General features: G+C 38.7%; 2 protein-coding genes across 4 annotated transcripts in view; one reads left to right on the top strand and one right to left on the bottom strand.

The window, feature by feature from the left end:
- Phf20l1 (PHD finger protein 20-like 1) overlaps positions 1-1,169 on the bottom strand; it is a 73,838-nt gene extending 72,669 nt beyond the window's left edge. For all 3 annotated transcript variants that reach the window (XM_013521338.1, XM_013521337.1, XM_013521336.1), the window contains exon 1: positions 878-1,169. The gene's annotated coding sequence lies outside the window, so the exon portion shown is untranslated. The remainder of the gene's footprint in view (positions 1-877) is intronic.
- Positions 7-24,968, top strand: Tmem71 (transmembrane protein 71). Its single transcript, XM_013521302.1, is given in 10 exon segments — positions 7-572; positions 13,035-14,723; positions 15,958-16,078; positions 19,041-19,084; positions 19,087-19,194; positions 19,197-19,247; positions 20,474-20,650; positions 21,197-21,264; positions 23,253-23,415; positions 24,910-24,968. Coding segments are annotated over 9 exon segments (831 nt in total). The 5' UTR covers positions 7-572; positions 13,035-14,683.
- The last annotated feature ends 899 nt before the right edge of the window (positions 24,969-25,867 follow it).

Genomic DNA, 25,867 nt, shown 5'->3' with positions numbered 1-25,867 from the left:
CATCAGCAAATAGAAGTGAATTAAAAAGTTAATGAGAATCGTGTCCGGAGTGTATTTCGTGTAAAGGGAATAAATGTATGAATACTTTAACAGAAATCTTGTCACTGTGAAGCACATAAGGCAGTTACTTAAATGTGTGTGTAGAAATCCAGCCAGAATTTCTACGGTTTTTCACATGAAGAACTCGGTAGGGGACAGACAGTTCACCAGTTACACTAACACGTTCAAGGGTCACATTGAATGTTCAGAAGTAGTATAAGCACCACCACCACCACCACCCCGCGATACACTTAGGGACAAGGTACCATAAAAGGCAAAATTTCCTTTTCCTTGGGAGGAAAGGGACGGACGAAGGATTTGAATGCAGGAGCTTTTAAAAAATGAAACAATCTACTGAAAGGGAAAAAAAATCGAAGGAAATAGAAGGGGACTTCCAAGCACAGAGTAACACAGAAAGGAAGGTGAAAAAAAAAATGGCAAAATAATTTAAGGGTGGTGGAAGCTGAGGGAGATGACAAGTGCAAGAGACGAGAAAATCAGTAAGACACACACACGAAGAAAGTGAAGCAATGGTAAGGAAGGACCGCCAGGCCAGCAAGGTGGGGGCGAGGAGGACGCGGAGGGGGCGGCAGGAGACTGGCAGGAAAGGCTCCGACAGGGCTGGCCCCGAGCCCGAGAAGCCTCCAGGTTTGACAGCCGCCGGCCCTCAGCAGGGGGGAAGGAAGGGAGGGGGAGAGAGTGGCGGCGCCCAGACAATAGGGCCAGCGAGCGCAGGGAGCGGGGCGGGAGGGAGCGGGCCCGAGAGACAGCGGGCGGGGGCGTCCCGGGCGACCAGGCGGGGGCCAGGCGGCTTCCAGGCCCCGCAGCCGCCTCTTACCGACTCGGCCTCCTCTCCGCACAGCAGCGGGCCGTCCGGGGCCGAGCCGGGGCTCAGCAGGGCGGCCAGCCCGGGCCTCCGCCTCCGCCCAGGCAGCGGCCAGGGAGGGAGCAGGAGCTGAGCTAGTCGAGGCCGAGGCGCCGGGTCACCACGAGAAGGCCCGGGACGGAGCTGGGTCAGAGCCCTCAAGCCCGCTCGGGGTCCACTGCCATCGCCTCCGCCTCCACCTCCGCCGCCGGCCAACCCTGACGCTACGCCGGGCTGGAGACGTCAGCTGTCCGCGACGCGCCGGAAGCGGGCTTGGTCGCGTCACGTGACTGATAAGGGTTGGGCTCGGGCCGCTCCGCTGATTGGAGGGCTGCCCTGGAAGGTGGGGCTTTCCATAGTTGGCCCGCTGCTAGCTTGGGGTGCTCCGGTTAGCGGTAAAACGGCCTGAGTTCTGAGCGCCCTTTGGCATTTGTGAAGCATTTGACCTTTGAGAGATGAGGTTGAAAGCCACTGATTATTATTATTACTGATTTCATGGGGAACCAGTGTCTCCCAAATCCCTCTTCCCAAGATAGCAATCTTCTGTAATTGCGTTACTTTCTTCCATACACATTCCACTCCACTTTAAGAATAGAACAAATGGTTGCGCTAAAAATCCGTAAACGGCTCTTAAATGGACACTTCGTGGCGGACTATATGCTGCAAATATACTGCATAACAATCATAACTGCACAGTTGATTTGCTCTCTCAACAGTCTAGGACAGCCATACAATACAAAATACAGATATAATTAAAGGATGCATGAGTGCAGCTGCAGGACCTATGTGACATGCCTTCCATAAGACTGCCCGGCTGATGACAGCAGAACCACTTTTACTGATTAACTACTATGTCCCCAAATCTGTGCAGAGCACAAAGGGTAGTGTCTATGCCATACAGACAACCTACAAGTGGTCCCAATTGAAGTAATTTTGAGATGAAACATCTTTTCTCCCGCTGTAGACTCCCAAGTTTTCTAAATGCACATTGCATACAAATGGCATTTATATTTATTTTGTTCACAGTGTGGAATTAAAATGAAGAAGTAACTCTCTTTAAGCTTCAATTACTCTGAGATTTGGGAAATCAAGCAAACATTTATTTTCATCCTTTTATTTGACAGCATTCATTCAGCACCTACTATGTTGCGAATAGCTACTGAGCTGCACTGAGCACGGCAATACATATGATACACAGCAAAGCTATAAATAAGACAGTCTTTAGTTCATGTTTGTCTTGTTTTCTGGCTGCCCAGCATCTGTACTACTTTCCATGTTTGTGAAATTTCCCATCATGGTTTTATTAGCTCAGCACATCAAATATTGCTAGAGTCTTGCTTTGTACATGACAACAGTATGCTTTCTACCTTCCTTAGTGTTATGTGTGGCCATTTGATTTGCTATGAAATGAAATTAGAAGTAAACATCATAGTCAGCAAAACATTAAAACCCAGTTTGCCAAAACTCCCTGTGCCTTGCATGGTGAGAAGCCGTGTTTGAAATGACAGCTGCCTTAGCAACCCAGGTACTAGATAAAATATGATGAACCCAGGACCCACTGATAATCTAGGAGGTTTATGTTGTATAGGGAAATAATTATTTATTTTTAAGCAATGAATATTTATTTCTTGGGGGTTGTTATGGTTTGGAATAGGTGTCTCCTCAAAGCCTCATGTGGTCATAGGTAGGGCTTTTTCAGAGGCAGCTGAATCTAGAGTGTGTGATGCTGGAATTAAAGGTGTTTGATTACTAAATCAGTCCACCTGGGGTTTGGCACCCTGGGTAGCCTGGATACAATATAAGACACAGAAAGATGTTGTATTCTCTTTGCCTTTGCTGTCTTCCACTTGCATGAAGTGATTGTACTCTATGATTGGCCTCTGCCAAGTCACCCTGCCTTGAATCCAGCCAATTATGGACTGAAACCTCTATAAACTGTGAACTAAATAGACCTTTCCCCTTTTAAAGTTTGGGTGTCAGGTATTTTGTTTCAACAACGAGAGGAAAGTAACTAAAACAGGGATTGTTTGTTATGTAGCACAGCCTTATCCAAGCTGGCGGATTCCTTTCTGAAATTTGGAGGCAGAGTCAACCACCCACTAAATAAGATGAAAATTTCAGAAACAAGTGTTCTCAGCCTTCTTTGTGGCTAAGTGCTGGTCTCAACTACATTAATTAAATGCTCTTACTGAGATTTTAGTATCAGAAGTTGCTAATGATATTCAAAATAAGGAAAACGTTCTCCAGCATCAGTGGAAATACCAAAAATAAAGTTTCTAAACTTCAGCTAGAGCTAAGTTTTATTGAACACTGGCAGAACTCCTACTAAAATGTACATAAATAGGTAAGAAAAAATAGATATTATAAAAATTTTAGGGTGCTTTCAATTTAAATAAAATGTATTCATAAATTATAATACAGATTCTATTCAATCTCCTCTATTTTTGTTGTGAATCTACCAATCCATAATCTACAACCAGAAGATGATTTTTCCATTTTAACTGAGATTTAACAAGGATTCTCTCCAATAATGTAAATTGAAATAATAAAAATGCAAAGGAGATCTTAGGTAAGTAAGTGGTTTATGTAAATAGCATAGACTAGTGGTTCTCTATGGGACTGATTACCACCCCCTTGAGGGCACTTTGGAAATAAGGAAGAATGTTATTTTCAATTGTTAGATGATTGGGCTAGAATAGTGCTACTGTTTAGTAAATCCTGAAAATGCACATCCTGAAATGCACAGTGCATTCCTATGCCTTGATATATTGCCTCCAGTCATGCATAACTTTGGACTGCAGACATTCATGTGGGCGAAAAACTTGTTATCTAATTGTGCCTAGAACTGAGTTTCACATATATGCCCAAAGTATTTTTGCAAGGTTTTAATGTACATTTAATTTTGTAAGAAGAGAGCAACTATTCAATATAAGACAATGTGGTTTTATTTTTCTAAACATTACCAAGACTTCCTTTCTTTTAAAATATAGTGTCACCAAAAACTAGGGCACTCATGGTATTTAAGCCACTGCTAGGACGTACTTGTATCAGTCTGTATGCATAGCTGTTGCATTCAAAGTAAATCTAACCCTAGGTGAGAATACTTGACTACCTTATGATGTCTCTTTATAAGTCATGGCTAAATATTATGTATTTATATATATGATTTTATTACAAATAATTTCCATAAGGCTTGTTATTTATATTAGCATTATATCTTATTGATACTTAAAAATATATATGTATATAGCTTAATTATAATCTATGAATTTGATTTCAGAAAATGGAGAGGGTATTACATAATATTTACTCTGAAAAGGGGAAATTAATTCCGATAAAACTAACAAAAACATCAAGTAGGCTGTCATGTTTACTTTCGCCCATATAGAGTTAAAGTTCAGGATCAGCTCAGATGAGAGAAACAGAGCAAAGAAGAGTCTAAGAACTACTCCTCAGCCATGTGCCAGGGCTATGAATGGCCATGACCCCTCCTTTCTTCCACCTAACTTACCCTTCTTCCAGATGGTTGATGCTGGCCATCAGTCACTCCATCTCCAAATATAGAAAGGAAGAACTTACAGCTGTGTTTGAGTAGAACCAAACAAGCAGTGGGCAAATTATCTTGAAACAACAGTTGTTAGGCAGAAAGCACTGATCTAAATTTTTCCAACATTAAAAATATGAATAAGGAACCATAATACTTCCTGGAATATTTAACAACTGCATACTTATTTTGAGGGAGGAAAAAAGTAACTCCTAAATAGCAGATATTCCTTGATTACATAGAAAACACATCAAAGGTTTTTTGTATATTTATTTAATAACTGTGATTAGCAACAGTAAAGACAATCAAGGTAATTCAAGGTTTGAGTTTTTTTTAAGAGCCTAGTTTAGTGGAAACCTACACTGCAGCAATAGATGCCTGTGGCAAATCTCTCCATTTCAGGTCTTGAAAATCTTTGAAAATGCATTAACATCCCTTCCTTCACCAGTGGAAAGCTCACCTATCTCGTCCTTCTGTCACCACATCCTTTTATCAGCCAAACAGAAGTGATAGTTCCAAAATTAATCACTGCCTGTTTTCATGAGAAACCACTTTGAAGATATCAATATGTAATACAACAAGCATTGTTAATTTCCTACCTCTTTGTTTGTAACTCTGTATTGTCTGTACTGTTCTTTTGCTATTTTTTAAAAGGTTGCCTGTCTGTTAATGTTTTCCTCCTTTTATTTTTAAAATAAAAAACAAAATTAATCACCAGCGGTTGGACCCCTTAGCTCAAGTGTGAACTGACAGAGACATCATCTCTGCACATGCTCACACAGCATTCTGCTCACATTTCTAATGTACTTCCTATTGTTGTTTGCTACATGTTTATGTGCCACTTGCTTATAACAATACATATATATATATATATATATGAATATCATTTGACATATGTATATATATGTATTAAAGTCACTGGAAATTTTCCATCAACTTTAGGATTTGCTTTTTATAAGAAAGTGGCACACGTGATGTACATATATAACATATAATATGGTATATATATGTAACTGTAAGTATATCTTTATTATGAGTTCAAATGTTACTCAGAAGCCCACTCAGTTATTGAGAGTTTAAAGACCTAGACTTAGCAGGAATGGTTTTAAGATAATCATAGTCTCTGCTACTAAATGTCATAAAACAGTATTTGGCTCAGCAATTATAAGAAGAAAGATAAAGAGCTCCTTTGTGTGCAGATTTCCCTGAAGCAAGGGATCTACCTTATATTTATCATTCAAACCTAAATACTTTTGAGAGTGGAAGGAAATATTAGTAGTAATTACTCCCAAGTAGCAGGTGGGTTGCTGGATAGTCCCAGACAAAGAGGGACATGCTATCATGCCACATAAAGCAAAAATAAATAACAGTGAGAAATAAAGTAGGCATTTATTAAACAGATAATCATTGAACATAATACACTTCTGATACCTCAGTGGGTTTTCCTCTTTGAAATACCAGGACCAAGGATGAGCTCTTTATTTTCAGCTGCTTTATTGATACTGCACCTGCTTAATTCTGCTGTTCACTAGTATCATTTTTACTCACCATATCAGCATTTCTGGCTTAGATTCACCTGGGCTGTTGGTTAAAATGCACATTCCTGGGCCCTACTTTGTATTTTGGGATTGGGGACTACACTTTAACAAGCCACCCTAATGATTCTTCTGCACGCAAATGTTGAAGACTTGCATGAAGTTATGGTTCACGTGATTGCTTGTAAATGAAAGTTCAACAAAAATGCCTGTGTTATGATTTGTGTCTGGATGCCCCACCCTCGAAAGCCTCATGCAGTCACAGGGCTCTGGCTTTTTGGAGGCGGCTAAATCTCGAGTTTGTGATTGATTCATTGTCTAGTGCTGTGATTGGCGGTGTGAGTGCTACACCTGCCCTCGGGAGGGTAGCCTGCATACCGTATAAGGGAGGGAAAGAAACTTGCTCCTCACTTTTGCCCCTTTTGCTCTTGTTGCCTTTGGTATCTTCCACTTCCCCAGCTGCCATGAATGGTTGACCCTCTGCCATGCCACCCTGCCTCGGAGCCAGCTGATTATGGACTGAAATCTTCACAAACTGTGAGCTAAATAAACTTTCCTCCTTTAACCTTGTATGTGAGGTATTTTGTCTCAGCAAGGAGAAAAATAACTAAGACATTCTGTAAGAACAAAAATAATTTTTTTAGTATAGGGAGTTAACCAGAGATAAGGGGTCAGTCTTCCTTCTCGATCACTTCACTTCAGCAATCAAATTAAAATAGCTTTCACTATTCTTCCTAAGAGTTGGTATGATTCTTAGAATCTGTATCCTGGTTCCAACTTTCTCCTTGTCAGTATAACATCCTAGTGAACATAAAAACAAGACTTAGAAGTCATTCCCTGACCTCAATTAAGTTCAGTGATCAATCTTGAACCAAATGGGATGGCCGTAGTGACTCATACTAATTTGGCTTAGAGCTGTGTCCATTTTCTATTAGTCAGATGAGAGTAGAGATTGGCCCAATCTTCAGGGATTAAAAGGAGGAAATGAGTAAGGTCTTTAAAGAAAACTTGGTATCCTGCTGTTGCCAATCAGCCTAGGCTTCTTTTGCTCAATTCAGATGGAAATCCTGAATCAACAAAGTGTAGCTCTGCTAGCAGTCCTGATGTCACCAGGTAATGCTGGATGCCAACAGTTGACACAGCCAGCTGGTGGTCACTGCCACTGCCAGCTGCTACCTACCAGTGCCAGCTTGTGTTGGACACCATAGGTTGACTCTACCATGTGCTGGTTTCTGTCCTTGGTCTTCATTGGCTAATGGCCTCTGGAGCTCTATGGTGTTAACAGCTCTAAGAATGTATTGCTCTTTCTTTGGAAACAAGCACTCTGTCGACATTTCTCGGGATAATTATCCCAAATAGATTCATAGGACTTTTGGAGACCATGCTACCGGAGAAACAAATTGCAAGGAGGTTACAGGAGCACCAAAATGATTTTTATTTTAATGGGGACTGTGGTATAGTACACAGGAGGAAGCCCTCCTAGACTAAAACCAGAGAAGTGGGGAGTGCTGCTTATATAGCAGCTGCAGGCCTGTCTCAGTGAGTGTCAGGAATGAAAACTTGCTATGAATGTTGAGTTATACAAATATGGGGCCTAGATCCCTCCATTTTCGATTTTAGCCACTCCAAGTGACCCCTCACTTCTTCAAGAAGGTAACAGTATAGTCTGAAATGGCAGGAGTTGGGGAGGGGTACCACTTATCTGTCTAGTTGCACTCATTTTGGAGTGCAGAATAGTAATTTAATAGCCACTGGACACTGAAGGAAACTGTCGCACTCTTAGGATGCAAAGGAGACCAAAGAGAAGCAAGCCAGAAGGCTGGACAGCTGCTAGTCAAGCCACAACCACTACCCCCACTCCAACAGGTACAGAAAAATGAGTCAGATGTTTCTCCTATATCTCTCTGCTACTTTAAGAAAAGAAAATAAAGATTGAACAACAAAAATAACTAGTATTCAATGCAACTATTTTATACTGACAATAACTCCAATTCACATTCACAATGTATAGCTATCTAACAAAACTGAGAATGCACTTCCTGATTTGTAAAATTAGAAAACTGAGTCACATGAGAGATGAGGAAAGACTGACCAATTATTCATATTCCTGATTGCTCAGGTGTTGGCCTTTAGAGAGAGTTTCTAAGACATAAAGCACTTCACTGGGGATTGTTAAAACTGGAGGAGGACAGGTTAGCAAGAGTATTGGGGCCTGCGGAAACAAACTGCAAACGTCATTTTAATGTCTTAGTGATCATTGTTTCCCTTGAGCACTGGGGTAACAACACTTCATGACACCTTCAAATAGAGCAGACAGCATGGACACATGTATTCATTCATCATATTTTGTTTAAACACGTAATGCCTTAGTCTGTTCTATAATAAAAATCCCAAAAGCTAGTCAGCTTTAACAACAGAAATTTATTTCTCATAGTTCCAGAGGCTGGGAAGTCCAAGACCAAGGTACTAACAGATTTGGTTCCTGGAACTCTCCTCCTGGTTTGCAGTCAGCCACTATCTCAGTGTGTCCTCATACGATGGAGGGAGATCAGCTCTTCTGTGTCTTCTAAAAGCACTAAGCTCAATTACAAAGGCTCAGTCCTCATGATCTAATTAACTGCCTAAAGCCCCACCTCCACATACCATCCTATTGAGGATTAAGGTTTCAGCATATGTGTTTAGAGGGGGCTACATACATTTAGTTCACAGCATTCTATACATTTTTATTTCATTCCTATCTCATGCTAGAAACAAGGTGATATAGTGTGGAACTAGGGAGAAGAATTTAAAAACTAAGTACTCAAACTAAGCTGACTTGCCATGAAATGGAGATAAATACAGAAATAACTAAGTATATGCAGCTAAATATAAATTAGTTAAAAGGGAGATGCCATAGGGATATATTCATTCTGACCTGAGAAATCAAGGAAAACTGCATACAGGAAGAGGTATTCTAAGAGTAGGATCGAAGGGTTGAGTAAGCTTCAAATAAGATTTCTATGCAGATTTTATAATTATTAATGACTTCTAATTTCGATTCAAGTGTTGACAAAAATACGATTCTTCTTCCATTTTTTCCCACAAGCACTTATTAAACAACTGTGAAGTGCCAAGTACAGTGCCAGATTCAAGGAACATAATAAATAATATGCTAAATTCCAGATTTTAAGGCATTTACTAGTATAGTTATTTTAATCAATATGCAAAGAGCTAATTTGGATGCAGCTGAAGTTTTAGCACGAAAGAACATGCAAAGTCACTTGCAGCTGGCCACTTGCAATTTGTCTCAGTATCTGTTCTCTTGGCCTGGGCCAGAAAACAATAGCAACATCTCCAAGGTAACTGGTAGACATACAGATAGAACAGGTTTTCTCTGGAGTGGGTGCAGGGCAGAGGATTTTTCAGCAGGAGCATTGCTGTAGTCCACAGTTTGCCTTAGTAATAATGCTGAGGCAACATTCTCTTGTGGTCAGGTATTGGATTACTTCCCCTTTTGTGTTCTTGAAAAACATTCAAAATATTCAACAGAGCCAGTTATACCCGGAAAAAGGTAAACACCTTTTGGCTTTCTTTCTTTTTTCTTTCTTTCTTTCTTTCTTTCTTTCTTTCTTTCTTTCTTTCTTTCTGTCTGTCTGTCTTTTTCTTTCTTTCCTTCTCTCTTTCTTTTCTTTCTTTCTTTCTTTCTTTCTTTCTTTCTTTCTTTCTTTCTTTCTTTCTTTCACCATTGCTACCTTAAAGAACATAACAGACTAAATTTTAAGGCAATCAACTCATAACTTGTTTCTAGCTATTATTCTCTTTTTCTTTCTTTCTAGCAATCACCAATAAAACAGGCCAGGGATATAGCTCAGCAGCACAAGTGCCAGCCTGGCAAGCACAAGGTCCTGAGTTCAATTCCTGGTACCAAAAAACAAAACAAAACAAAACAAAACAAAATAATAAAACAGTGTGTCAGGGATTCAGAATAAGACTAAGAATTGTTTGTTAGACCTGACACATTACTGATATGTTTGGGGACTAGATATGTCTCTGATTCACTTTTCCTAACATGCACATGGAAATTTAAACTCTACTTCATAGAGTTTTAATTCAAGTTGGATGGAACAAGACTTACATGCTTTGAAAACCATCTTTAATATAAAAATGCCAGATGTTTCCAAACAGTCCTTCCTCACTTTTTGCAGAGACCTGTTTATCTAGTCATTATGATCTTAGAGGGAAATCTCAGTTTTACTCTTTAACATTCCATAAAAACACATTTTTTGAGGATTTACTCTATATCCAACCCTGTGTCTCCCACTGAGGATTCCACAGAGGAATCAAATGCTATTCTTGCCACCCAGGATGGATGTTCTTACTAAAACTTTATCATGGAGTTTCACTAGCTAATCTATTTCTCTGCTCTCTAAATTCCCCTTTCTACCCACTCCCCATTTCTTAATCTGTCTCTCTCCATCTCTGTCTCTGTCTCAAACAAAACAAAAGAAAAATCTTGCAATTTTAACATAAACCATAAGCAAGCAGCAGGGATATATCTACAGCACTTTTGAGAGAAAGGAATGCTAGTTGCAGAAAAAAAAGTATAAATGCTACAAAGACATATTAGCAACAAAGGAAGTCTGAGAATATCAATTATAAGAGTCAAATCTAAAGGCAAATAATAGAAGTAATGCAATGAATCAAACTATGCAGAAATTTTGGATTATAAAAATCCATTCTTCTATCACTATCGGACATGAGATATTCCATTGTTATTAAAAAGGAATTAAAGTGAGCCAGTTTAAGTAGATGCAACTCTGTCTTGGTTTGCCATTTTTTTCTGATCTCTTTGTCTCTTCTTGGAATATGATTGACATTTGTATTATTATCATGTTCTCCATGTATTAATAAGTATGATCCATACTCTACAGTATTGATATGTATAATCTCTACTATCTACAGGATAGATAACTTTGGCATCTGCTTCTTACAATCTGAGCACAATTTACATAGCTAACATACCCTTACTTTAACCAAAGAGTTTGAAAGTTCTTCAAAGAGAGTGCAAGTGAACTATTTATGTGATACCTGGAAGATACTTAAGAAATGGGTAATCTGGTAAATTGAAAGGTCCAGCCACTAAAAACAAAGAGATGGGTATAACTCAAAAGAATTATAGGTATGGATATGAGCATAGGGAACTTGCTGGAACAACAAAAAAATACAGTGCCTGTTATGGTTTGTGTCTGCATGTCCCCCCAAATCCTCATGCAGTCATGGGGCAAGCTTCTAGATTTTTGATTGATCGATAGCCCAATGCTGGGATCATGGGCGTGAGTGCTACATCTGCCCTGGGGCAGATAGTTTGCATATGTAAGGGAGAGAAAGAGGCTGCTTGCTGCCACTCCTCCCTTTTGCTCTTGTTGCTTTTGCTATCTTCCAACACCATGAATAGTTGCCCTCTGCCATGTGCCACCCTGCCTTGGAGCCAGCCAAATATGGACAGAAACCTCCACAGACTGTGAGCTAAATAAACCTTTCCTTCCTTAATACTGGGCATCAGATATTTTGTCTCAGCATCGAAAGAAAGGTAACTAAAACAATGTCTAACAAAAGGGGTACAAACTTTGTTTCAAGGCATTCATGACAGTTCACAGTTTCAAAGTATCTCTCCATTTTTCAACTTCTAAAAAGCGTAAAGTAAGTTGAAAAGTTGTACCGCCTCAAGGAAGGCATATTCTCTAATTTTTGAAATTGGCCAGTGCAAGCAGTGGGATAGAAACACTTTTACCTCCTGAAGGGTAGAGCCAAAAGCCATGAATAATTGCCAGAGTGACCATATCTGGGAGCAAAACCAGGGCTGTATCAAGAAATGCTCCCCACTCCCAAGGGCCAGGGCTTTTTATAGCATTTGACCGCTCAGAGTTATTCTGTCCCTGTTTCAGTATTGAAGGTTGAGTTTCTCTTGTGTTCCTGCTGATATAGGTGCTGAGGTTGCTCAGAACTGTATTTCTCCAGAGCACAGCAGCTCAGAAGCTTCCACATTAAGAGGAACTAAATTCATAAGCTGTCCCAGCAGCATTTGAATTTTCCTAACATCTTCTGGTGCTCAGGTCATGTTCTACAGAACATCTTACTGTGTAGCATAACTTCAGCAGTAAAGAGACCCACAGGAGTGAAAGAACTCACCTTTCTTGCCAGCCTGATCAACTAAGGTCCCAGAAGACAAGTCAGTATGGAATATGTTCTGCACATTTGTCCTAATGACTCAGTTGTTTTTCATTTCTTTCATCTCATTTGACTTTCCAACCCATTCAGTGAAATACATTTATAGTTGAAGAAAACTGTAACCCAAAGAGATGAAAACCTGAGGCCACATGAATGCTGGGAAATAGTTTGCATCTTGGTCTGTGTGACTGCAAAAGCTATACTCTTTTAACACCTTATGCTACCTCAAGTTTCCTAGAACACACATTTCTTTTATCATTGAAATATCTCAAACAGCATCAACTTCTTTGGGTTCCTTTGAACCACTGATATGAAATGTAAAATGTCATTCATAGAGCTTTTTGAAAAACTCCAACTTTTACTGGATCAATTCCTTATCACTATAGAAATTTTCATAAAATCATGTTTTCATCATTTAATAGTATTCTGAATGTAAAACAATCAGTGCATTATTCTCCAAAAGTTTAGGTGCTATGGACAGAGGGCAGGACTATGCGCTACTCTAACTGTGGCCACAAGATAAAGAGCAAGAAACATTGCTTTGCTGAGTTTCTCTTGTGTTCCTGCTGGTATGGATGCTGAGGTTGCTCAGAGCTGTATTTCTCCCGTGATCATCGTGTTATTGGATGGCCTGAGTTAGGGACTACAAATCCCCTGTTACTGGCCCAGGAGACTGTTTGAAATCTCCAGCAGACTCCTCTGTGTGATTACCACTGATGTGAGCCCAACAGGAAGTGTGACCTCATGCTGCTGCTCTGTTTCTGATTGCACGGGCTGTTTTTGAAAGAAAACAAAAAGAACTGAAGGCTGAATTTCCCAAGAACTATATGCTCTTCTATTCTAGGAAACAACCAAAAGAACAAGAGGCCATAGAAGATCAAACTCCCCAGCAAACTCCTGCTCAACACAAGGATTCATGTAGTGTTTGTAAGCAGAAGGATGAGAAGACTTTTATCAAGAGACTTCTGCACTGTTGACAACCTGAAGGCACTTTCGATGGCTCAGTCCTCAACTTTACCACTGCCAACAGTGGAAAGCCTTGTGTCTCAGCACTTACTTTGTCATTCATCCATTCGGAAAAGTGACTGGGAACTCCTCCCTGGAAGGATTACACGTATGGGCAAATTATTTTTCACAACAGATGTATTGTTTGATGGAACTGGTAGACAGAGTCTGTTACTTGCAGAGTTCTAGGGTTATAGCTAAAGTTTCTGTCACTGCTACAAATTCTCATTTAACAGCTGACTGCTTGTAGATGACTAAAATGTTTGTAAGCTATAATAATAAGGCTTTGCTTTCTGCTGTGTAATTTGCTAACTTAAAAATAAGTTTAATGCTTGAGAAAAACTAACCTAGGATAATTTTGGCTGGGCATATTCATATTGTATGCGTCAAAAATGAAAATGACAAGTAGCTTACTAATATATTAGTTTGTAAACAGTATTATTTTATATTTTAAACAAATGAAACTTCTAATTGTATACTTTGATTTAGAGATTTTCCAAAGAATGCTGCAAGAGTTTCCTGAAACATTTAAAGAGCTAGATATGCTGAGTTCTATATTTCCTAACAAGGTTTGTATATCATTTATTTAAATAATCAGTTTAAAACTTGAGGATTACTCTGATTTATTGTGTTATAGCTACAAAACAATCTGTAACTACTTACCGTGATTTTTTTAATTAGAGGTGGTGAATCAGAAGAAAATGTGCTCCTATCTTACAAAACTGTTAGGATCGTGATATACACTAAGTTCAATATCAACAAAAGAGAGATCTATTTGATAAGTGCTGAATGATCAACATTTATACAATTTACATACATTAATATGTGCTTAATTTGGAAATTGAGAGTAAATCATATGTTCATGAGACCTGACTATTGAAATTGGCCCAAGGTTGTACTATTTTTATTGTGATGCTGCTTATGCTATTTACAAATGTCCAGGCAGAAAACAGGCTGTTAACTATTACATGGAGGACTTTCCCTCTCTCTGCCTACCTCTTAGGTGAAAGAGACAGCAAAGCTCATGTACTACTGGAAACTTGACAATGAATTTACTTTGCAATATGTGATTTAAATACAACTGAGGTTGTCTTGGGGGCTCTACAAGCAGTCAGTTTTCAGATTTCATAATCAATTCATTTTCCCTCTTGTATTTGGATGTCAAATAAACCTTTGTAAATCTAGCATCCCAAATAAAATTTTGTCCTTATTTACACAAAAGAGATTATTTAGATGCACTGAATGAGATAATGGAAAATAGAATATAGAACTGTTGGGGCAGACTAAACCTTACTGAGCCCCTACAATCTGGTCTCCTGCTTTTCAATCCTATATCTCTGTACTATTTCAGTAAATAAATCTGACTAGTGCAATTAGTAGATGCCATCTGTTTTGGCATAATTTTTTCTATTTTTAATATATAGTCCATCTTTTAAAAAAAGGGTTTTGCAGAAAATCTGTGGAGTTTGAACAAGCGGCCTTCCCAAGATGTGCCGCATATCTCAACTGATGTCAACACCAGTAGCAAGTAAATGTAGAACTGCTATATGCAATTATCTTTTGAACGATTAGATGCCTTTTAGCAATTTCCTTGCTTTGATTTTGCTGATAGTCAGGCCATTAACCATCTGTCAGTAGCTTGTGCTTCTTAAATGCCAATGTGTGCCTCAGCAATGATTTTGACTTCATTTCTTTCCTTGAGAGAAATGTGGTATTTTTCCTTTTAGCAGAAAAAGTCACCATTTTTCAGAAGCCTGTGCATAAATGTGAAAGGAGATTGTTTATCAGCTACTATTAAGATGCAAAACTGTTTGTCTATAGAAATGCTGAATGATTTTGATAGCTACTTGCAGAAAATAAGGGTGTTGTTAGAACGGTAGTGGTTTGAAGTTTCTTCCTTCCTCTTGTTATTTTCTCCCCAAGTCCCACTTCTAACCCTCCCTCACACACCCACAATTTTCTCCTTACAAATCAACCAGCCCAATCTGAAACTCTCAATTCATTTTTGTCTTTACTAGTGATTTTCAGTAATGTAATCAAATCCAGTGAGCCTGTCTATTGCCAAGGGTTGACACTATCAGTCTATGATTAAACTCTCTGTTATAGTTTAGAATATTAACCACCTGCAAGTCTCCCCAAGCAAAGCCTGTTGCTACTCTTGTGTTTAAACTGGAATGAATGGATGGGTCATTTATTTTTTAAATGAAGAATACACACAGGCTTCATACACTGGAAAGTCACATGTGAAACAAAACCGTATTAGTCCCCAAACTGATGTGTTCTACTCAGAGTAAAAGGGTCTTGAAATACCCTGATGAAAGATAGTCTGAGATGGTGCTTTAATTCTTCAGATTCTGAGTAAGCTACAATAACCAACACATTGGTACCTGGTTTAGTTTCTTCCAGCTTCACATGAGATGTTTTCTCCCCTCCTTTCATAAGCTCATTTCAATGCTAATGATAAATTGTTACCTCATCTTTCACTAAGGAACCTCTACACATGATGTTAGCCAAAAGGCTGAGAAACAATCACTGAGGAACCTCTAAAGGACTGTTTTGTGTGAGAAGGGACAGATGATTGAAGCCTCTAGGTTACTCCACCAGAGACCTGGTAACAAGTTGTGTTAGGCTGATTTGGTGGATGGCTGCTCTGGTTGTAGTCTTTCTCTGAGGCTGGGTCACTAGCTATTCATGCTTCTCATGTGCCACTACTGTCATATTCAAGCATGGTGGTGAGGTGTGATCAACTTTCCCTTATGCAGGTTCCTCCAGGTTGGACAGAGAATGTGCTGGAGAACTGTCTACTACATGTATTTTCCAAGGTATGCCATGGAGCTTTTCTCAATCAAATTTAACAGATTTCCTTATAGTATGTCATGCTTTGTCCTAGTTTAAAAATATTTTAGCTATCATGCAGTCTTGCTATGGTTGTATATTTCCAGTGCTGGGCACAAACAATATTAAAACTTGCCTACTCTTAAAGATTGTTTTCTTGTCTACTGTAAGTAGGCAGGCATAAATTGATTCTTTGACAAATAAAGAAACTTTTGAATACTGATTGGATGGTTACTTTTTTCTCAAATCTGTGTTGTCTTAAATACACTTTCCTCTCTCAAGTTACCAGACCCACTGCACTGTACCCCAGTATGGAAGCTACCCGATTTTTATCCTCCACTCAAACAAGTAGACTCTACCATTTTGTTCAAGTCCTGCAATGGTGTCTGCTATTCCCCCTCCTTCCTTGCTTTCTCATTCCTTATACAGACCTTGCTTGAAATTTTCCCTAACATTTTGTGAAATATGCTTATACTGTAGTAGTAAAAAGTGATGAAACCTTGATATTAGACTCTGCCCCACCCATAAATTCTAGGCCTCCTGGTACCACCACATGAATCAGCTAAAGACGAACAAACAGAGCGCATGGAATGAACTCATGTTTCACATTCAGACCAGCTAGAGTTTGCATCTCAGCTCTGTCACATCCTAGCTTATGTAAAATATCCAAGTAATTTTTCCTTCTGCTTCTGCCTTTTTCCTCCTGTTCAGTGAGCATAATAATGATACTTAGGTTTAAGGAAGATTTGTAAAGAGTAGACAAAGCACAAAAGGTGGGGTCATAATACCCATGCAAAGTATGCAGTAAGTAATATCTTTAAAGTCACATTTCACTGGTCACTTGAGTGTATATATTAATTGTGCATACACTTTTAGATTGAAGCAATCAGATATTCAGAAGGGTATGAGAGCTATGCAGAGAAAGATGAGAGACACTGTATAATCTATTGATGTGTGAATAATTGTATCAAGAAATTTTAAAGGTCTAATGGTATTTGTCCCCTCTCACACCAACTTGTCTTTTTTCTGTCCTCTGAACTGTGAGCTCTGCCTTCTTCTTAAACCCAGTTAGTTGCAGGCAAGCAAAGATTTGGTCTTCGGGCACTTTGGCAAGTTCCTGGAATTTGGTGTGAGGTTGGATTTCTGAAACCAATTAAAAGGAACCTGCTAAAAAATAACCAGAGCTAGAATTATTATAGCAGAATAGAATTGTGAGTCAGGATCTAGAGATAATTTTGTTACTCACTAAAGGCATCTGATACTGTTTGGGAACAATCTCTTCATTATTTCAAAGTGGATATTGGGAGATCTTCATTTTGTTTACAGTCAAGACAGAAGGAAGAATTTTAAGGATATTAAAAAGGAAAGATGCCCAGGGGGTTGGCAAAAGTGTAACTGATAATGGTTACAAGTTGAAACCTCAGAAATTAGGTCTAGAACTCTGTCATCTGTATGTCTATTACATGAGAGTGCTACCCTTAATTCTTGAGGGGACAAAGCTATGCAGGAAATAGTATCACAAGAGACAAAAGATGTAAATTCTTGCCTACACAAACTTTAGGTCTCGAATAATTACCTCATCCTACCAGAGAGTCTCTTTTTCTTAGTTGTTTATGAAGGAGCAATCATCAAAATGTGCTGATAAGGTGAATGAGAGCATACCTGGAAACTAGTCTCCCCTGGTGTTTCCTGAGTCTCAGGTCTCTATCTATGCTGCTCAGTATTTTCATCAGTGATCTGAATTAAGGACATATGAATACTAGTGATATAACTTTTAATTACATCATGATATACTTTAAGTATCGTATGGTATCATCAGAATCTCTCCAAATTCCAGGAGCACAAAATATGGGCTTATTCAAATGGTAGCTAACACACATAACTCATAGCACTTAGTCTATTGGAGGCACAGATCTTAATAACTTTCCATGAAATTCTGACATTTTATCTTCACCCTATAAGGAGCACCATAGATTGGATTTGAGTAACACTCATTGTACAGATTCCCACTATAGTACACTAATGCTTAGGAAGAATAAACAACTAACCAATAGCAAAATCAAGAGTGAAACTCCAGGCATAATCGTACCTCTACTTAAGTGACAAGGTTTTCATTCTTAGTCTTATTATATACCAACTTTCTAAAATAAAGTTAGTTCAAAAGTTTGTGAGAAAGAAGATATGAGTAGGCACATAAGGAAAAAAACAGAAACTGAAAATCAACTCAGTAGGATGATGATATAATGGTGACTAGGGGAAATGAAAGAAAGGAGTAAGGCTTAGGCTCAGTCATTACAGACATGGATTGTGTATGGACGAAGGTGACAGTCCCAGTCTCCTCTGGGTAGACACACCTAAATGACTGGGTTCCATACTTGGCAATAAAGGTGCTTTAAAAACTAGAAAATACTCAAGGAAGAGCCATCACAACATGATAATAAAGTGATCAAAATCACTTTTGCCCCACACAGTTGAGTTAAATGAACCAGAGGAATTTTATTATGGAAGAAATAGGACCCGTGAAGGACACCTACTCTTTCGAGTGGCTGAGTGGCTCTCAGTGGAAGATGCAAAGGAAAAGAAAAGTTATGGTTTCTCTATTATAGTGACAAGAGCAAGGACAGGACATGTGATATCCAAAGAAAGGTGGGAGGGGTGAAGAGAACTATGAGTTCCTAACATCCAAGAAAGTTTGTTTTGCATTTTTTCCATCCAAAACGTGGAGTAATGTCAAGAGTGTAAAGTTTATTCTCTGATAATGACACTGATAAGCCACAATGTTTTCACCAAGTATAAAACAGAAAGAGCCACTAAATGTCATATGGATCAATGTCAAAGCCCAGAGGTGAAGAGTGATGCTCTTCAGAATCACAGAAGTATTTGATAATCAGAATGCGAGTCCTTCACAGTGACTGGACATGGGTTAGTCCTTCACAGTGACTGGACATGGCATTGGGTGACTGCATGCACTAGATAGAAACTAAGAAGATTGGCCTGTTTTCCTCTTTAGGTCTACCTGTGGCTTCCTGGATGGTGACATTTCCTTTGAAAGCTGCCCATAGATTCCTTGACAGGTTTCCACCATATCTGTCACCAAAGTCCCAGGTTCCTCATCAATGGCTACTGCATACGGACAAAGGACAGATTCCTCTGTGGCAAAGATGGTACATAACTCTGAACCCCTCATAGACCTGTGTTATATATAAGGAGAACTTAGGTAAGTAAAGAATATTATATAAAGGCATCTTGAATCCATTCCATCCACTATTCATTCACTGAACAACCATTAATAAGGAGCTCTTTATTGCTCCAGATTGTGAAAATCAAAGAGGAAATAAAGGGAAAGGAGAGCCTACCTGAAAAAAGTAATATGAAATGATGTAGGTGCTGGGATAGAAATCTCTATGGGATGCAGTAAAGGGGATAAGAGGAGAGACCTGCTTTACTTGAGGAATGCGTAAAATCCAGCTTCCTAGAGATAGTTATTTGACTGTCAGAAGATGTAAGACACTAATTAAAATAGAGAAAGAAATGAAACTTCTAGAGAGAGAGAGAGCACAGGTTTGGGTTTCTGAAAGATGCTGACACAATGGGGAAATGCAAACAGTTTGGTAGGGGACAGTTTAGGATAGGAAAGGAATGAGAACCCTGCAAGAAAGTGGGCTGAACACAGATGTGAGTTGAAGAGAGAGAGAGAAACATCAGGCTAGAGTTTGAGCTTTACTCTAAAGGCAAAGAGAAACCATTAAATCATTAGACTTAGAAAGATAATGGCGATTGCAATGTAGAGAATGTATTGTTGGGAGTGTGAATATGTGACTATAGTGACTAGAATGGAGAAAAAGGAAGGCAAGGTGTCCATGGATTTAAAGAAAGTAGTAATAAGGGTAAACAAGTGGCATAAGGAGATAGATAAACAATAAAGTAAAGTAGTAGGGTTTGGTCACTGCAGATATAGGATTTCCAACAAAGGAAGGGAGGACACACGCATGAAAACACAGGACTCTTGTCTTATCAGCTGGGTGTGTGGTAGGACCATTTACCAAATCAGAGATCAAAGGTATGTTTTGAGAAAACAAGATGAATGAATTAAGTTTATATCAGTTAATCTTGTCAATCACCTCAATTTTCTTTAGTTTTAAACCCACCCACATGTTGACTTTTATTTGAGGAATGGATAAAATCAAGCTTCCTAGAGACGGTTATTTGACTCTTAGAAGATGTAAGATGCTAGTTAAAATAGAGAAAGAAATGAAACTTCTAAAGAGAGAGCACAGGCTTAACACAGTAATACTGTTTAGCAAACAATGACAAAATCTTAGTGACATACAATGTAACAATGAATATACATGTTTGGAAATTAATTGGTTAAGTTGATCTACTCTGGACTAGGTTGAACTTGGCTTCAGGGTGAAATCATGTCTATTTCCTTCCTGTGTCAAGGATCCAGATCAGAAATGGCACACATCTCTTCTGCTCACATTTCCCTGGAAGATTTTACTGTCTTGGCTGCACCTAATGGCCAGGGAGCAAGAAGACTGAGTCCGTCTGTGCCTAAGAGAAAGAGTAGAGTATATTACACCAAGGTTTACTGTTTCTGTCATACAATTATAAGATCAGGTGAGTCAACTACCTAAACATATTTTGAGTTGTGCTTCCCTTTATCTTCCTTCTATTGTCCTTATGAAGACCAACATCACCTTTGGTTTGGAGTTTTGCAGGTTACCTTAGTGCTCTGAATGCCTCCAGAATTACACACCTCCCAATACTTTCTCCAAGTTGCTGCAAAGTGGCTTTCTTGAATTGCCAATACGTCCTTCAGAAGAGTTTTACCCCATGTCTTTTTTACCTTAAAATCATAACTGCAAATGCTTGTTAAATAAATGAAATGAATGTCACTTGATCACTTTGTATATGCTGGGTAAAATCCTGTTTAATGCATATACTCTGTTTTAGTTATTTTCTCGTTACTTAGAAAAAATACCAAAGTTAAAGGAGGAAAAATTTATTTCAGCTCACAGTTTGTAGAGGTTGCAGTCCATAGGTGCCTGGCTCCAATACAGGGGGCATGGCAGAAGAGCACAACAGAAGAGGAAGCAGTCCATGGCAAGGTAGACAGAAAGCAGCAAGGCTTCCTTTTTCCTTTCCATTTTTTATTCCATTCAGGCTACAAGCCTACTGGCTTGTGCTATGATATCCTTTTCGCCACACCCAAAGCTACATTAATTCAGTCAGTGAACTGACCCATTTATCACACAACCATAATGCAATGTCACACACCAATGATCCAACCACCTACCAAAAGCCCCAGCTATAAGCACATAAGTTGTGAGGACATCTAGATAGAAGCCATAACATCCTCTTATTTGATGTGTAACTCCTGTTCTGAATCTTCAAGACATAAATTATATTATTTCCATTTCCATTTCCATTTAATATAGGTTAAGTATACGTCTAGAGAGGTAAAGTAATTTCCTCAAGCTTGCAGAGGTACTAAGTGGTACCAAGATCCCAACTCAGGTTGTCTGGCATTAAAGAACAAGTTTCTAAGCACCACTTTTAACCCTGTATCACTTTGCAAAACTATTCTTGACATTGGAGATTTTGTTTTATCTGTACATTTTGTCCTGGAATTTGATCAGTGTCCATCCCATAATAGGTACTTCATAGAGTTGTGTTGATTGAGTTAATGAATATACAAATAAAGAAATAGAAATTTTCTGATTACTGCTCATTTAATTGAAGATGGTCTCATCTTAGAGCCCATAAGAATCTTTAAAATTTGAATAGTTTTAACAAGATATTGTTCCATTGTCAAGAACTCTTGTCATTTTTCTCATCATGTCTATTACCTGAAATTGATGGCAGAGAAAATTGATTTAAACTTTCTCTACCATAACCCTATTCATGTTTGTATCAGACATTTCTTTGTTGTGGGCTTTTCCCTGTGCTTTAGAGAATTTTGATAATATCTGTCTTCTCTACCTACCATTTGCCACTAGCACCCTTCCCCTGGCATGACATTAAAAACAAAATCTCCAGAAACCATTAAATGTTGCTTAGGACCAAAAGCCTTCTGGTTGAAAACCATCAGTATAAAGAATCACAAATATTGCTGTAATCCATCTAAAGATTAAGGGAAAACACATTCAAAATGCATTTTCTGATAGCAGCTGTAAATGCCCCATAGACAAAGAGCAGGATGTTGTAATGGGAAAAGTGTCCCATTTCTTTTTACATCACTTGGCTTGTTTTAAGCCATTATCATTTATCACAGGGATTGGCACATCCAAGGCAGCTATGCAGCAAAAGTTACTTGGCTGTGCAGTTTGAATAGACCCTCTACCCTTTATCTTGCCCCATTTCCTCCTCTGTGGCCAAGAATATTTTGGAAGTGAGATTCAGATCACATTCCCTTTCCCCTTGATGACCTTCCATTGAGAGTCTCCTTTGCACTAACATTAAATTCTACCTCCTCTATGAAATAGGCAAGCATTTCCCTTGTCTGCCCTCTTTGACTTTTCCAGCTTATTTCCTAGCATGACCCATAATAAAACCTCTTCTTCGACAAACATATCAGATCATTTCATGCATCTTAAAACTCACTTGTCTCAGAGAGCCGCCTTTGTTTCTCTATTAGTGGTGGCTTTCCTAAAGCTTTCAGGGAAACTCTTAATAATTCTCACAGAGATATGTCCCCTACATAACATGGTGAGCAACATCAGAGACTGTGGAACCAGACCAGCTAAGTTTGCGATTCAGCTATATTACACACTCGCTGGGTGGGACCTCAGTCAAGTAACAACTTTTCTAGTCCTTAATTTACTGATCTCTGAAATGAGGTAAGAATAGTACCTACCTCGTAGGGTATTCTGTGGATACTGTCAGTCTGCCTATAGAAAGCACTAAGAAATAAAGCTACCTGGCACAGAATAAGCTCCATGAAAGCGTTTGTGTATCTGTATTATTCTTGTCTTTCTCCCGGAGTATACTGTAATTGTGTAGCTACATGATTTTGTCTTTATCACAATGTCTTTGCTATTGATTCAAGGATCAAGCACACAGTAGAACTTGAAGAAACTTCTGCAGCATTAAGACTCACCATACTTGGGTTTGAGAGATGTGCTCTGTGTATCGTTATTTTCACTAGATTGTTTCAAACCTGAGATAACTGCTCCTCATCACTCACCATGCTACTTTCATTTCTTCCAAAAGTGTTTAGGAAAAAAGGAAAATATGCCATTTTCTATCTTCTCTCTTCAACATAAGTGCCTCTAAATACTGGTTGCGTGGAAGCACCTATGGTGATATTGGCGCTTGCCTGAGGGAGGGCATCTGGCTGAAGGGCATCAGGGTGCTGAATACATCTCACTGCAGACAGAATGGTGAGTTGGAATCTGCTTTCCATAGGGAAACATCACTTCTGAGTAAAGCAGTGGCAACCATGTCATTCTGGACCAATGTCCAATCTAGAGATGACTGTTATTTTGAGAGAAAGGATGGTCCCCACATTTTCAAAATTTGCAGATGCTTTCCCCATACTATTCGTGTGATCAAAATGCCTAGGTGCCCATGTCATGCAAAACAGTCTAGGTTAAATGTATAAATTAGTGAGCTGGTAATACTAAAAAAATTTGCATATCTCCAGTGAATCTTTTTCTGTTTGGAATAGGGATGAGTAAATGATACTAGAGCCAGAATTAGAAGATCTGTATTGGAGAAAGTGCACTGAAGTCAGGTTCAGTCTCAGTTTGGGAATACTGGGATACATTGCTAAATTTTAATTTCTTCAGTTAAAGACAGGACACATACATATATATGTATATACACATATAAGTGTATTTTTAAAAAAACATATATAGAAAAACATTTAAACTGATTTATATATGTTTATCTTAAGTAAATCACGTATGTCATGTAATGCACACATAATGTACATACACAGATATGTCTATACACATATACATACATGCAAATATACATCTATAAACATGTTTGTGGGAACTCACAGCATAATCTCTCATTTATTTATTCACTTATTAAACTCTGTGATTACTTACTATATGGCAGCCACTGCACTAAGCACATATTCTTCAAAGCTGAATAAGACACAACCTTTACCTTGGTAAATTCCTGACTTAAGACAAAGAGTTAAACATGTTTATAAATTCTACTATAGAATCATAAGCACTATAACAAATTTATGAGCAATGTACAGAAAGAATGCTAGAGGGGAGTCCAGGGGAGGAAGAGTCAGCTCAGCTTGGAGGAGACTGGGAAGGTTCAGGGGCAGGCAACCAGAGAGGGCCTTAAAGTGGGATGAGTATGGCAGAGATGAGCCACAGTAGTACTCTTCCTTCCCTCTTCTATCTTCCAAAACTCTGTGAAGATACATTTCCAAGATATCTATGTAGCCTTGTTACTCTTTTTTATACCTCACAGAAGTTCCTTTGAATGTTTCCAACTTCTTAAATAGAATTGGCTTAATTTGTGGAGGCCATTGCAAAATTAAATTCAGTGTGCCCTCTATGCACTATCTATACACAAACCACAGTGGTACAAACAGCAGAAAAATGACTTATTCTCCTGAACTTGCACTCTGTAGGGGGATTGCAAGTTGACACAAGGTGGGTAGGAAGGCTTAGTTGGGTAGGACTTTGAGCACTGACTTAAAAGCAAGAGCAAAGAGGCTGAGTGGATACCTGTGAAGGAAGATCCCAGGCAAGGAAAGTTCGGTGTGACTTCTCCGGACCAGGAGGCAGCAAGGGTGTGTGAGTGAAGGGAAAGTGAGAAGGTCCACACGGGTATGTTATGTGCTGGGGAAAAGGAGAGGAAGACAAAGAGAACTGTGAGCCTTTGCCTTTGTCTTCTATTCCCAGGGAGAGGAGACATGACTGGAGCAATTAAAAAAAATAACATGATTCAAATGCCATTTTGACAAGGTAAGCTTGGGTCCTGTGCTCAGATTACATGTCAAGGATTATGAGTAAGATGCAGAATAGGGAAACTGGTTAGAGGCTATTGGAGTGATTCAGGAAGGAGATAATGGTAGCTTGAACCAATGTGATCACAGGACAGTAGCGAGAAGAGGTAGAATTCTGGACACATTTCACATCAGAGCCAATAGGATTTGCCATCATGGGCTTTAAGAGAAAGAGAGAGCATTTTATACTCTGTCTTGTTAAAGGTATTCTACTGTATACATGTATTGTCTTGTTTAAATATCCCAAGCCCCCTACAATGCAAGTTATTTTTATGATAAAACCAAGATTTAGTGTTAAGAGTTAAGTAACTTGCTCAAGTTCATTTAGTTCATAAGTAGCTGAGTTGCAATTCAATCTAGGTCTCTATAAAAGTTCATTTTTTACTGTTTGGAAGGATGAGTTTTGATCTGCTTTCCAAGGTCAAATCTAGCATGTTCCTCATAGTTCCTGCTCCAAGAACAAGCAAACTGAGTCATATAATATAGCACTATAATAAATTAAGTGCATAGACCTTGAATGGCTGCTACTTTTCTCTGATTGTAGGCAGAAAGCTCAAATACTACAATATATTTTCAAATATTTTAATTTGCAGTTATTATAAATTCATACATACAAAGTTGCAAAAACTGTTCAGAGAGGACCTATGTACTATTCATATAATTTTGCTGCCTGGTAACAATTCATATAATGATAAAATATTATCAAAACCACGAAATTGATAAGGGCATAATACTATAAAGATTCCATCATGTTTTACATGAACTTGTATGTGTGTGTGTGTGTGTGTGTGTGTGTATACTGTGAGCATATGTACTAGATCTAGTTTAAAAATAGAATAAGTGATTGTTAAGAA

Source organism: Chinchilla lanigera, unplaced genomic scaffold, assembly GCF_000276665.1.
Source record: "Chinchilla lanigera isolate Chin_1 unplaced genomic scaffold, ChiLan1.0 scaffold00060, whole genome shotgun sequence".
NCBI classification, from domain to species: Eukaryota; Metazoa; Chordata; class Mammalia; order Rodentia; family Chinchillidae; genus Chinchilla; species Chinchilla lanigera.
The sequence above is the reverse complement of the archived record's forward strand: the minus strand, read 5'-3'. Positions and strand labels throughout refer to the sequence as shown.